Raw genomic sequence first — 14906 nt, 5'->3', positions numbered from 1 at the left:
TGCTAATTTGCTTTTCCTTTGCCACCCACTGTCTTGCAGTCCTCCTCTTTGCTAGCAGCCCGGCAAGGCTCTGCTGACGTACCCACTGCTGCGGACCTTGTCAGTGCAATAGAAAAATTGGTCAAAAGTAAACTGGTAAGTAGGGAAGTCCTGGAAGCAGAGCTGAAGTGTGTGTGTGTGTGTGTGTGTGTGTGTGTGTGTGTGTGTGTGTGTTTGTCTGTTTGTCTGTCTTTCTTCTCCTCTCCATCTCTCCTCACCTTTTTTCCTCATTCTCCCTCCTCCTCTCTCCCCATGCAACTTAGGATGCCTTTACCTCTCTCCTGTCCACTGCTGTACCTCTCTACTGTTGTTGAATATCATTCCCAAACAAATTCCTTCAGCTCCAAAAAAGGCAGTGGTAGATTCTGGAACCATGTTCTACAAGTTTGTTCTCTGTCTCTCTGTGTCTCTCTCCTTCTCTATCTCCATCTGTCTCTGTCTCTCTCCATTCCTCCCTCCCTCCTCCTCCTCTTCCTCCTCCTCCTTCTTCTCCTCCTTCTCCTCCTTCTCCTCCTTCTTCTCCTTCTCCTTCTCCTTCTCCTTCTCCTTCTCCTTCTCCTTCTTCTCCTTCTCTTTCTCCTCCTCCTCCTTCTTCTTCTTCGCTAATTTTCCAGCTTATTTCTTGAATTTTCCCCTTTATGTTAAAATTGGGCTCTGTTCNCTCCTTCTCCTTCTTCTTCTTCTTCTTCTTCTTCTTCTTCTTCTTCTTCTTCTTCTTCTTCTTCTTCTTCTTTTCTCTCTCTCTCTCTCTCTCTCTCTCTCTCTCTCTCTCTCTCTCTCTCTCTCCATCTCTCCATCTCTGTCTCATGTTACTAAGTCTGTTGGTACTGGGGGAATAGAACAGATTAATGGTGACAAATATCAGAGAGGACTAACTACAAGGCAGTTCTGATAAAGCTGTGGCCTTCAAGAAGTGACCTGGATGGGCAGCTTAACTCACTTGGCTAAGCGCCCATTGCTGAGGAGGCTAGAGGTCTGATTCCTGCCTGGGCCAGTTAACTTCACTTGATTTTGTTCCTTGATCACAAACTGCTTCCCAGTCCTGGCCTGGCACCCAGACACACACATACGCACACACACAGAGGCAGATTATGAGAGGGAGCAGGCAAGTGTGTGTAGGGGTGGCTCAGTGGAAACACAATCCCTGCTACTAGAAAAATAACCCTGGGCATGTGGTGCTAAGGATTTGTTGGTAACATCATCTTTATGTACAAAGAACAGTGTAATGGGGGAAGGGACCATGGGGCTCCTGGCATCTAAGCATCTGCACTGGGCTTGGTGCTAGCAAAAATCTTTAGAATGCTCACCAGAGCACAGTTCTAGCTCAATAAAGTATTGGCTCCTCTTTTTCCTCCAATCATATTTTCCATTTTATTGTAGAAATATGTTAAAAGAATGACAAATAAATATCACTAAGGCTACCCCCTTCCTCTATCTTCCCCCCACTACCATTACTACTATTTCTAAGGGGAGTCAGACATATAGCCCCACTTGTGAGGTAGTAAGCTCCCCATCACTGTCTGAAGCCAGATGATCTCGTGTTGGAGATGTAAGAGAGAGGAGTCACATATCAGGTCAGAGTGAACTGTAAGGACTCTTCAGACGCTGAGGTTTGTGGTTCTTTCTTTTTGACCTCACTGGAATGGTCGTCTGTGCTTCTGATCTCTATACTTAGCAGTCCTATGTAAACAATCCCTGTAGGGGGTGATGGAATGGGGTGTCAGTGTTGAAGAAGAAAGAAGTACCCCTAGAAACTTGTTATATTACTTTAAACCACTCATTGACTATTACCAGAGTAACTCCCCCAGCCATTCCACCTAGCAAACTTTCCCGGGAATCTCTGTATCGTCCTTTTCAATTTTACATCCTAAAGTTTTAAGTAGTTTTAGCAGTTAAGGTTTCCCAGTAGCTGGGCTCATAAAAATCCTCATGTTCCTGCCAGCCTGCTGTTTCTAGGTAGGCGCCAGGGACTGTTCTGAGGATGGAATTCGTTTCTGCTCCTTGACTTCTCCCCTATCTTTCTCTTCTCTTCCCTGAGTGCCTATAGTGTTTTTCCTTTATATAATTCATGACAGTGAGTTACCAATGATCTCTTCAATGGCTTTGTGGAATTGTCATTTTGATCTTTTACTATCTAACCTTTCCATGGACTTATCTTATCTCCTATGAATAGATTGTAAGATGTCTGAGAGCAGAGCTAAGTATTAAACTTCTTGGTCTCTCCCAAAAGACTTAGCATATTGTCCTGTACATGATTTGTTGTCATTGAGTTTTTTCACCCTTGTCCAACTCCTTGTGACCCCATTCAGGGTTTTCTTAGCAAAAATGCTAGACTAGTTAGTCATTTTCTTCTCCAACTTATTTTATAGATGGAGAAACTGAGGTAAACAGGGTTAAATGACTTGCCCAGGGTGACACAGCTTATTTGAACTCCAGTTTTCCTGACGCCCAACACTCTATCTGGTATTCAACAAATATGACTCATCGTTCAAATTTGACAGCCTGTTTTAATCTCTAATGACATTTATCCTACCGAGCATTTTGGGAAGGGGTTCTATTTATTCTAAATTAGTTATCCTTATTAAGATATGAATGGACTGCCTCAGGAATCCACTCTTAACCAATTTCTAGGAAAAGAGGGAGTCTGGTGTCTAAGTTTGTGAGTAGAGTAGTCCCTGGCTTGTCTCTGGTAAGTTCTCCAGAACTGAGATGTCAAATCTTCCATTACCAACTCTTAAGAGGCTTCTTTATGTACAGTAAAAATACTTTCTTCTTTGATTTTAGTGAGTTATTCACTATATTGTGTAGAGATAGTTGTATTCTCAATACTTGGCACAGTGCCTGGCATATAGCAAGTACTTAATAAAGCCTTTTGTTTTTTGTTTGTTTGTTTTTCATTTTTAATTGTCATGCAAAACATACTTCCATATTGGTCATTGTTGTAAAAGCAAATTCATATGTAACCAAAACTCCAAAATAAAACCACAGATATACTGATGTGAAAGAAGATGTCTTTCAGGATTGTCCCAGATCATTGCATTGCTGAGAGTAGCCAAATTTTCACAGTTGATCTTCATATAATATTGCTGTTACTGTGTACAATGTTCTCCCAGTTCTGTTTATTTTGCTCTGCATCAGTTCATATAGGTCTTTCCAGCTTTTTCTGAAATCATCCTGTTCATCATTTCTTACAGCACAATAGTATTCCATCATCAAAATGCACCACAATTTGTTCAACCATCCCCCAATTGATGGACATCCCCTCAATTTCCAATTCTTTGTCACCACAAAAAGAGCAGCTACAAATATCTTTGTACAAGTAGGTCCTTTCCCCTTTTTTATTATCTCTTTGGGATACAGACCCAATAGTGGTCTTACCAGATCAAAAGGTACACACAGTTTTATTGCCCTTTGGGCATAGTTCCAAATTGCTCTCCCAGTTTTGCCACATCCCTTTCAATATTTACCACTTTCCTTACTGCCATATTGGCCAGTCTGATAGGTGTGAGGTGGTACCTCAGCATGGTTTTAATTTGCATTTCTCTAATCAAGAGGGATTCAGAACATTTTATATGATTATTGATAGCTTTGATTTCTTCATCTGAAAATTGCTTGTTCATATCCCTTGACCATTTGCCAACAGGGGAATGGCTTATAATGTCACTGTGTCCAATTATTCCTTCATTCATTCTTCTAATATTTGCTCTGGGCCTTCAATTGGAAGCAAAGAGTAGTAGAAAGAAGAATCTACTTGGAGTAGACCAGGTTCAGGTCCCATCTTTGGCATTTGCTAGGTCTATGAGGTAAGGCGTATCATTTAAACTTAGAGTTTGTTTCTCCATCTGCAAAATGGTGGTGCTAATACAAAGTGGCCCAAAAGTCAGAGAAGTTTTAAGTTTTGATAGCTGATAAACAGTTTTGAAAGCTCTTAAAGCTTAAAATTGCATTGTGACTTTTGGGACATCTTGTATATATAGGGTCTACCCAGGGGTGATATGCTGGTTAGTTTAACAATCAGGTCCTCCTCCCAAAAAGTATGTACAACACACTTTTAAGTTTCAGCTGCATAATTAGCATTTCCTCTTTAATTTTCTTAAATCTAAACAAACAACAAAATAACAAATCAAGCTCTGATTTTTGGCATTTGTCGATTTTCAAAGTCTAATTGCTCACAGCAAAAATTTAACAATCTGTTCTTGTAAGAAGATATGAACTAGCACACCCCTGAGTCAACTTCACAGGGTTGTTGTACAAAATGAATAGAAGAATATATGGAAAGTGCTTTGCAAACCTTAAATTGCTACATAAATGTCAGCTACGAATATTACCTATATTGTCATTAGGAACCAGGAATACCTGTGTTCAAATCCTGCCTTTGACACGTACTGGCTGTGTGACCTTGATTAAGTCACTTTATCCCTCTGTGTTCTAGGTACCTCTCTAAGACTAAAATTTGCAGAGGAGGCAGTGAGGAATGTTGGTAGAGAGATTTTCCTCATTTCCTCATTCCCTCTGTTTATGAAATCGCAGGTCCAGTCCTTGTCTTATTCTTGTTCCTATCAGATATGGCTTAAAAGGGGAAAGGCTCTCTTTCTTGCCCCTTTTGTTCCCTTCTTTCTTCTCCCATGAAAATATGCTCACATTTCATCTTCCATGAAGAAGAAGAATATGGAAAAGCAATGACTTCCCCTGACTGGCCTATGACTCAAAGACCTTCACAGGAGTTCCTTCCTACCTCTAGTAGGAATTTGCTACCTTTTATCAGCTCTTCAGCTTATAGGTTGGAGTACTGTAAATCCCACAAAAGAAACAGGTAGAGGGGACAGCTAGGTGGCATAGTGCATAGAGCTCTAAGCCTGGAGTTGGGAGAATGTGGATTCAAATTTGTCCTCAGATGCTTACTAGCTCTGTGATCATGGTCAAGTCACTTAACCCTGATTGCCTAAGTCTTACCACTCTAGAGTCTTAGAACTGATACTAATACAGAAAGTAAGGGTTTAAAAAAAAAAAGAAGAAGCAGGTAGAGCTGATGCCATCTCTGGCAAGGAGCATTACTTGGCTTGGCCCACTTTCCCTCTGCCTCTCTTGGCTTTTCTCCCTGGTTTGCTTGGCATAAAGAATGATGCCAAACCCAAGTCTGAAACCTTTTTATGTGACCCCCTGACATGACAGGAGAACCCAGTAAGAAATCAAACCTGACTGGACTCCTTAGCCTTACAACTAGAGGACTCTTTAGGGAGACAGAGGCTTGGGCTTTAAAACGTTTGGGCTTAGGGGCAATTACGTGGCTCAATGATTCAAGAGTCAAGCCTAAAGAGAAGTCTTGGGATCAAATCTGGCCTCACACACTTCCTAGCTGCGCAGTCTTGGGTAAGTCACTCAACCCTAATCCCCTACTTCTTAATCCCTCAGACACTGGCCTAGACTTACTGCAGCTGTAAAATGAAAGGTTTAAACTAGATAGCCTCTCTTTTCTACCTTTAGTGTTCCATGACTTGAGACTCTGCAGGATAATATTAGCCTTGGAAAGCTAGACAGCGTACTCTTTGTTCTTTAGAATGTATTAAGAGTAGCAAGACGCAGGGTTTTTACATGGTTCACTTAGTGGAAGATCACATCATGTTCCTCTGAATTTCTGTACCATCCAGGGCGCCACACAAGCCGAATCCCAGTTCCTTAGGAAATTCCAAGTATATCTCTTTTTTTTTTTTCTCTTGGAACCTCAGGAGTTCCCCCTCCTCACCACCATGTCTTCTCTGACATGGACATTGAACCACTGCAGAGAATGCTGGACTGTGGCAAGTAAACCACTTCCTCGATTTGACTCTTGTTTCCACAAATGACACACCATTGTCTCTGAATCATCTGATGGGAACAGTACAGACCTGAGCCAGCCTCTCAGGACCATCCCAGACAGAGCATCTGCTCAGTTCGAGCATGGGGTTTTTCCCCAAGCTGGGGTGTACAAATGGAGTGGCTAATCTCCCCAGAGGACTCAGGTTAAAACTCCAAATCCAGGGCTTTACTAACTGTAACCCTGGACAAACCACTGATCATCTCAATGAAACACTATTTGTACAATGAAAGGTCCAAATGAGGTCTCTTCTAGGCCTAAATCCCATGATCTCAAACTTTCCATCCTTCTGTCCTACTGTTCCCTTTCTGGGACTCCAAGTTCTAGTCAAACAACATTATTCTCCATTCTTCATTCTCATCCCATCTCTGCATTTCTCTTTACACCATCTACAGTGCCTGGAATGCCTTACCATCATAGTCCATTAAAGTCTTGCCCTTGTTTCAAGGCCTAAAATAAGAACTACCCTCTTGATGAAGTCCTCCCAGGCCCATGCCTCCCAAGACTTCTCCATCATCGAATTTCTCATAGCATTTTGCTGAGACCTCTCTTTTGACTATATCTCCTTCTCCTTCTGTGTGTACATGTCTTCCCCACCCTCATTAAATTTTAAGTGCCTCAAGATCATGTCTTATCTGTCTTTGTATCTCCTTCCCCCCCAGAATAGAGCCCTGCATATAGTAGGTGCTCAATTAATGTGTTTGCATTGTAGTAAATTGTTTTGGCAGAGATCCAGTTTTCTCATCCTCCTAGTCCTCTCCCTTTGAAGAATTCCTTTCCCAAACACAGTCTGACAGAACTGGGAGAAAAAGTAGGGAGAGAAAAGTAGGCATGGATGGTTCCACATGTATTCTTTCCTCTTTGGGTCTACATGAATTGGCTTATTAAGTAGCTGGCCCAGTTGTGTCAAATGAAATGGGTCTTTAGAAGCTGGGTTAATTGTAATCTACCAGGAAATAATCCAAGGAAGAAGGGGATATAGCAACAGCAGCCAAACCCCATTTATTCTGTCTGATGAGCCATAGATCACATGGCTTCCCCTTCATTTTAGAGAGTAGGGTCCTGAGGCTAAGAAGCATTAGGTCACTTATCCAAGGTTGGCCAGATAATAAAGAAAGGATCTGAGATTTGAATTCATGTCTCAGGATCCCCTATAATAACCCCACATCCTAGATCTACTGGGATGGAGTCTGGTCTGCTTTCCTCTTACCAGTTCTCACTTACTTAAATTCTACTTTATGAGAAATTTCCTGATCTCAAGACAAACAATATCCCTCCTCTCCCAGCCTTCCTTCCCGCCTTTTGGGTCCAAACCTATTTCATTTGTGTAAGGAAGTTTATTATGAAAACTTCCTCCACTGATGCAGATCAGCAACCTTATAGCCTTCCCAGAGTTACCCAGTTAGTATGTGTCAGAGGCAGGACTTGAACTCAGGGCTTTATGGCTATCATAACAACTCTGTATTCACTAGGGTTATACTACCTCTTTTCCCCTTAATTTGCATAATTCATCTTAATTCACCCTGTAATAGCAACTCATATGTATATGAATTGCTTTTGGAATAAACATATGAACTAAGAAATTTCTTCACCATGGCCCTATGAGGGAAATTGTACAAGTGGTCTTTTCATATTACAGATGAGGTAAATGAGGCTCAGTAGAGATTTATTGAATTGCCCAGGTATACACAGACAAGATTCAAAACCAGGTCCTTATTCTCTAAAATCAGAGTCCTTTCCACTACATCATAACGCCTGCCCTCTAAAGACGTTTTTCTGTTTGTTTTGTGAATCTATTTTTTTAAAACACCTTACCTTCTGCCTTAGTATGAATTCTGAGACAGAAGAGTGGCAAAGGCTAGGCAATTGGAGTTAAGTGACTTGCCCAGGGTCACACAGTTAGGAAGTATCTGGAGCCACATTTGAATCCAGGTCTTTCCAACTCCAGGACTGGCATTCTATCCACTGTGCTTCCAAGCTGTCCCTGAATCCATTCTGTTTTGACACAACAGATAATTGCCAGCTTATTTTAACCAACACCACATTCCCTAGAAGCAATTAAATCAAATTGCCTTCCATCAAATTGGTGATGGACCTTGATGGTACATGCCACTTTCCATGTTTATACTTGACCCAATTTGAATGGAAAGGAAGGACATGTGCTTTAACTTTGATAGTATGCCCCCCATTTGACCTTGAAGCTCATTGCCATTTATTTATGCAGTTTATACACATTTATTTACATAGTTGTAGTCCTTGTGTATATTGTTTTTGATGCTGCTTCCTTCACCAGCATTGCTTCATACAAATCTTTTAATGTTTCTCCTCCTTTTATGTATTCATCATACTTTGCCACCTAACATTTACCCATTGCATTCATATAACAGTTTAACCATTCCTCATTGATTGACCCCTTTCCCCCAGCTTTTCAGTATCACAATGCTGCTGTGAATGTTTCTGTATGTAAAATAGTTGTTTCTTATAGTCATCAGTCTCCTTGAGGTTCAAACCCAGCAGAAAGATTTTGGTTAAATGGGATGGGAAATCTTAACAAAATTTCTTGCATAATTCCAAAATGATTTCTCAAGTGGTTGGTTCAATTCTCAGCTTTACCAGAAGGGAATGAAGATGTTTCCCTTCTCACCAATGATGAATTTTCCAATCTTTTACCTTCTTTACCATTTTGATTGGGATAAGGTGATACCTCCGGGTTGTCTTCATTTGTATTTGTCTTTAACAGTGATTTTGAAAAAGCTTAGAGATACTCACTAATAGTTTTCATTTTTCCTTTGAAAACTGCTCTGTGTTGTCTGTTGTCTTAATATCAGAGATGTACAGCAAATCCCTCTAGATTTTTAGATATCAGACTTACCATAGATATTTAATGCAAGGACTTTCCCCCATTTGTATAATTTCATTCTAATTCTAGCTGTATTGATTTTATCTATGAAAAAGCTTTTTAACTTTATGTAATCAAGAGTGTCTGCTTTGCCTTTTATGAAGGATAAAAGCTTTTTAAAAAAAGTATTGTGCTTTAAAAAAAATTGCTTCTCAGTAACCTTCCTACTTTGTAATGTGTACTTTGCTATTAAGTAAAGCAAACTGGACACATGGACCATGTCTGACAACTTATGCTTCATATCACAATCATAGTTTATTATTTTTTTTTACTGAGAAGGGAAGGCGAGTCTTATCAGTCTTCCAGAAAGACAAAGAAAGCTTACATTTCATAATTAGTAAACAAAAGAAACTAGATCATGAAAAAAGAAAGTGAGGGGGGAGGATGAAACACAAATGTAATCCTAAAATAATTTTAATCTAGCCAAATATTGACAAGCACAACTTTTTAGCCTTTTTTTCTTTTTTCTTAAAACACTTACCTTCTGTCTTGGAATCAACACTAAGTATCACTTATGAGAAGTTATAAGAAGAATGGTAAGGGCTAGGCAGTGGGGGCTAAGTGACTTGCCCAGGGTCACACAGATAGGATGTTTCTGAGGTTACTTCTGGGCTTTCTTTTCTTAGTCTGAATCTTCTACAAGGAATCATAGTTGAAGACCACACTTCTATACCTGGGCCCCAAAAACGCTTGCCCAGAGCTCAGGCATTAGTCCTGCCTTTTGTCTTGCCACTGGACTTGGATGATGTCTCACTTAAATCCATTTCATGTTCAAGTCAAAACAACAGTTATCGTGATGTCATTGGTCCTCTTTGTAAATAAAGGATGAAGAACAATAAGGACTGTACTAACCTGACAGGCACCCATATGGCCTCTTTCCTGGAAGTCTTTTTCTCTAGCCTTTGAAGTTCCCATGCTGACTGATTTCCACACCCAGGTCAACATTTGATTATTCTATAAACTCACTCTTCAGGCTGGCCCTCCCCTTAGGGTGAAAGTTGGACTTCTTCATATTTCATTCTAAGTAACAGTTGCCAAGGCCTGGCCTCAGCTTGCTCACATGGCCCTTGGCCCTTTCTCAGCATGGCTCTCCTTTCTAGTGCTCAGGGCCTTTCTATTCTGTTTCCAAAATTTACACCTCCCACAGTCTTTTAATACCACCTACCAAGTTCTAGTTTTTGTCCTGAGGGCTCTTCTTACTCTACTTATTAGCAGAGCTGGAAATAATAGACACTCTCTGAACCCAATAAACATTTCATAATTTTTCTTGACCTAGATTATTGATTCTGTGCAGGCTATCCTGATGACTTATGGTCAGTCTAGGAATGAAAGAAGTCGGGAAGAATCTCGTCCCAGAGTTTTATAATAGAACTAATACTTTTAAGAAACAGTTTGGAAAAAAATACAGGCAATATCTATCCACAGTAATATCTCTGTGGAACCATAACCCTGGGCCATTTAACTTGAAGAAAGACCACAGTCAGAGTAAAAGAATGTGACCAATACATCTGTGATAGCCCTAGGATTATAGTCTTGTGATTTAGATCTAGAAAGAAATTTAAAGCCCTAATTTTACAAATGAAGAAACCAACTTCTAAAGAAATTCAATGATTTGCCCAAGGTCATGCAAGAAGTAGAGGAAACCCACATATCACTCCATGGAAGAAAACAGAACCAAGCTAGAAGACTCTTCAGATCACCTGGGGGTAACCCCCTTTGGAAGAAGGGAGGGAGGGAGGGAGGAAGAGGAAAGAAAGGGAGAAAAGAAAGAGGGAGGAAAAGAGGGAGGAAGTAAGAGAGGAAGAATTTTCTAAGGACTTATGTGCAAAGCAATGTGCTAAACTCAAAATAGAAAAGTCAGACAGCCCTATTCTCAGAGAGCTCATATACAAAAATGGGAGACAACACATGGAGACATTTTCAGCTACAAGTCAAATGGAAAGATTCCCATGGTCCTTAGGGTGAAATAGCAAAGCAAATGGTAACGCCTCTTCTTTAAATCATTTCCTCTCCATACCCTAGGTTGCTGATGCAGTATCATTTGACACTGCCAAGGACTTTGGTGGCAGGAACTTTCTTTTCTATATTTTCAGTGCCTGAGGTTACAGATAGCCCCCAAAGGGACAGTTGCTGGGCTACCCCTCAATAAGAGTTGCTTCCTAGGATGATAGCTGAGAGCACTGGACTGGAAGTATTGCTGCTCTCAAAACTATTGGTTTTAAGATCCTTTACTGTATTCATTAAGGTTTGAGGGGACTTGGTGGTCAAGGTACTGATAGTACTTTGGCTTGCCTAGCACATACCACCTCCTATCTCTCCCTCAGAGTGCCTCACTGCTTCGGTTAGGCTTACTTGCCTGACCTGTGAGTGGCAGTTGGTGGGGATGGCTAGCTCCTTCTCTCCTGGATTTACTTCCCTCCATAATGTCTGAGAGGGTTGGGCTAGAAGGACTAGGGGTACCAACACTCCCAAGTCTCTTATGTTTATAAGTCCATGGAGGGCAGATTAATAACAGGTGTTGCTAGTGGTGATGAGGAAGGCGAGTCCCTTTTCCACAGTGATGGCTATGGGGATTGGGCTGGAAGCTGGGCTGATGGCACTGGGGATGCTATCCTTACAGCTCTTGGTCTAAGGGTCCTTGGATGACTCTATTAGGGTCTGAGGTGATATGATGACAACATGATGGTGGTGGTGGTTTGACTTGCCTGGCAAGTATGCCTCCTGTCTCTCCTTCATGTGACTCAGAAATGAAGCAACCAAGGTTGAGAAACCCAAAGTGATTTGGCCAAGGTCACACAGCTATTCCGGAATCTTAGAATTGGGAGGGACCTCACAGGTCATCTAGTCCATCCCCAATCTGAAGAGGACTGTAAATGGTCATCCAGGCTCCACTTAAATTGAGATAATATCTGTATAATATTCAGCATAGTACCTAACACACTAAAGGTACCTAATAAATGCTCAGTGAAGACATAGATGGTAGATTACATGAAGGTTCCTTAAAGGATTCTTGGGCAGGTTTGTAAGCAGGATGGAAGAAACCAGACAATAGAGAGAAGAAAAGAGAGAGGAAATAATTGATGGGGCAAACTCTCAAAGGAAACAGGAGGGAATAGAGTCATGATCAAAGGCATAAACAGAGGAGTTAGCCTTTGCAGGAGAAGGGACTACCATCCACTCAAAGACTAGAACAAAAGTAGATGACAAGAAAAAATGTAAAGAAGTGTTAAGGTTTGTGGAGTGAGGGAAAAGAGGAACCTTAACGCAGAGGAGAAGAGAGAAGAGCTGCTACCAGGAGAAATGAATAAAAGGATTATCATATAGTTGTCAGGGTCTAGTTAAGGCCCCCAAATTTCTAGTGGACCCAGCTAGCTCAATTTGGTTTGGTAAATTCTTCCAGTAGCATTCAGTAGCTAAAGAGAAAAAACAAACAAGGCAGACGATGGGGGTGACCAAGCATTAGGAAATTTTTCATTCTATCAAGCTAAAATCAGCTTCCCTGCAACTTTCAACCACTGGGCTAAGTTCTGCCTTTTGGGGTCAAGTAGAACAAATCTAATCTCTCTTCTGCACATTGTTATTATTATTATTGTTCTGTCACGCCTGACTCTTCACGACCCCATGGGCCATAGCTATCCATGAGATTTTCTTGGCGAGGGTACTGGAGTGGTTTGCCTTTTCCTTCTCCAAAAGAGCTATGAAGTCTCAGAGGCTAGATTTGATTCTCAGGTCTTCCTGCCTCCAGGTCCAGTGCTCTGAGCCAGAGCTGCCTCTTCTACATGACAGTCCTTTAAATACTTAAAATTAACAATCACTCCCCTACTCCCAAATGAATAGCATAATCCAGCCTAGACCCCATGTCTCCTAATTCCCAAGTCTGAGTTCTTTCTACCATCTCATTTTTCCTATATCAGGAAACAGTAAAATCACAAAGATAAAATGTCATTTGCCTGGAAGTTTCTAACTCGAGTGTTTTCATTGTATATATGGAATGCCACCTTAAACATAGGTAACACCATGCCTGGGAATTGTTTGACTCTGGCAACTACCCAGAATATTTTATATTTGTAGAAAGATAGATACTTCAACAGGAGACCAAACTGCTCTTTTTCTCCCACATCAAGGAATTCTCAGGAGTTGACACCTTATTCGAAATTCAGAGGACTAGGAAGAGGGAAAAACTGCTCATGGCATAGATTAAGGGAGGCCTGCTTTGAATCCTATCTGCATCTGTGTTCTCTGATCTCAGATAAAATAGAGACTCTGGCCATTTGGTTTTTTCTTGAGATATGAGAGTCTGATGGGAGTCCTAAACCAAGTGATACACCTTTCTGAGCCTATGAGGCACAATTCCCAGGACATGGGGTCAGAGTAGGTTTTGCCCTGAACAAAAAGGCACCATCTAGATGTCTCCTTTACCTAAACCTTCCTCACTTACACCTTACCTTGCATTATGCTTAGGTTGACTCTCCCCAAAACCCACCCCCAGTGGAATTCCCTGGAGATAGGAACTGTGCTATTTTATCTCTTTATAGCTCTAGCCCTTAGTGCACAGTAGGTTTGATCAATGTTTCTTGAATAAGTTGAATAAAATAGCTTAGATTACACCACATTGCTAGCTGGAAAGCATTAGCCATACTTAATTTTTCCCATGGGGCAGACTGATCATCCAGGCCTTTACTTTGCCCTCTTTCTTCCTTCATGCCTTCTAGTTCTCTTTGCATATACCCAAAAGCAATGATGGTGGACTTTTTAGAAACCAAGTGCCCAAACTGCAACCCTCACACTGCATGTGAAGCCCCTGCTTTATCCCAGACAGGGGAGAGAGAAAGTGCTCCTATTGGGCTGCTGGGCAGAGAACTAGAAGAGAACATTCCTTCTGTCTTAGAATTGAGTGGTAAGAGCTGGGTAATTGGGGTTAACTGATTTGCCCAAGGTCACACACCTTACAAGAATCTGAGGCACTCAGAACAGAACTGAACACAGAGCTTCCTATTTCTAGGTCTGGCACTCTCTCCACTGAGCCACCTAGTTACCCCTGCAACTAAACATTTAAAGCCTTTCACTTCAACTTCCCTTCATAGATTGATTTCATATGACTCCCCTTCACATATTCTGTTCCAATCAAGTCAACCTACAGGCTGCTTTCCAAACCTGCCACTCTAGCTCCCACCATCAATACCTTTGCACAGCCTGTCCCTCATGCCTGCTATGCACTAACTCTTGACCTCCACTTTTTAGAATTCTCATTACCTCCAGGGCTCTGCCTAGATGTCCTCTCCTAAATGAGGCCCTTGCTGATCCACCAGGTGGTTAGGGCTCTCCTCAAATTATCTTGAATTTACTCATTTATTTATATTTCATATGCCCCAGAAGAATGTAAGCTTCTTGAAGGCATGTTATTATTCTATTTTTTGTTTTTTGTGCCTAGTTCTAAGCAGGTAGGTGGCAAAAATAGATAGAGCACTGGGCTTGGAATCAGGAAGACTCATCTTCCTGAGTTCAAATCTGTCCTTAAACATTTAGTAGCTGTGTGACCTTGGGCAAGCCTCTTAACCCCATTGGCCTCCATTTCTTCAGGATCTTCTACCATCTTCTTCATCTCTGCAGAATAAGGAAAATAACAGCACCTTCCTCTCAGGGTGACGATTAAATGAGATCATATTTGTAAAGCAGTTAGCCAGGTTGTGATACATAGTAGGCTCTCTATAAATGCTTATTCCTTTTACCTATTCCCATTCATTATCCGACCCTTGTCCCAAAAGACATTCAGCTACCCACCTACCTACATCCTTATGAGAACTTCCTGCTGCTTAACTTTTCTAAATAATAAAATGGTGATTGTCATCTGCAAACTTGGAAATTTCATGTTTAATGGCTTCTTCCTGATAATTTACAAAATGGGGTGTAAGACTCATCCCAGAGCTATATAAACCTTTAAGTGCTATCTTAAATGTGAGTTGTTATTGTTTTTATCATTACTTTGTAATTGACATATTATCTTGTAATTATTACTTTGGTTGGGGCAGCTTTGTGGTGCAAGAGATCAGTGATGGCAAACCTTTTAGAGACCTAGTGCCCAAACTATAACCCTCACACTGCATCCCCGCCCCT

General features: G+C 41.1%; 1 protein-coding gene across 7 annotated transcripts in view; it reads left to right on the top strand.

Annotated features, from left to right (window-relative positions):
* The window catches only part of LOC123242351 (kalirin), a 188211-nt gene that overhangs the window by 70850 nt on the left and 102455 nt on the right, over positions 1-14906 (top strand). For 3 of the 7 annotated variants that reach the window (XM_044670032.1, XM_044670033.1, XM_044670035.1), the window contains exon 4: positions 40-135. The exons of the other annotated variants lie outside the window; for them this stretch is intronic. In XM_044670032.1, coding sequence (XP_044525967.1) covers positions 40-135 — 96 coding nt within the window. The remainder of the gene's footprint in view (positions 1-39; positions 136-14906) is intronic. 7 annotated transcript variants of the gene reach the window in all.

This window comes from Gracilinanus agilis, chromosome 3 (assembly GCF_016433145.1).
Source record: "Gracilinanus agilis isolate LMUSP501 chromosome 3, AgileGrace, whole genome shotgun sequence".
NCBI classification, from domain to species: Eukaryota; Metazoa; Chordata; class Mammalia; order Didelphimorphia; family Didelphidae; genus Gracilinanus; species Gracilinanus agilis.
Note: the sequence above shows the minus strand (reverse complement) of the source record. Positions and strands in the feature narration are given on the sequence as shown.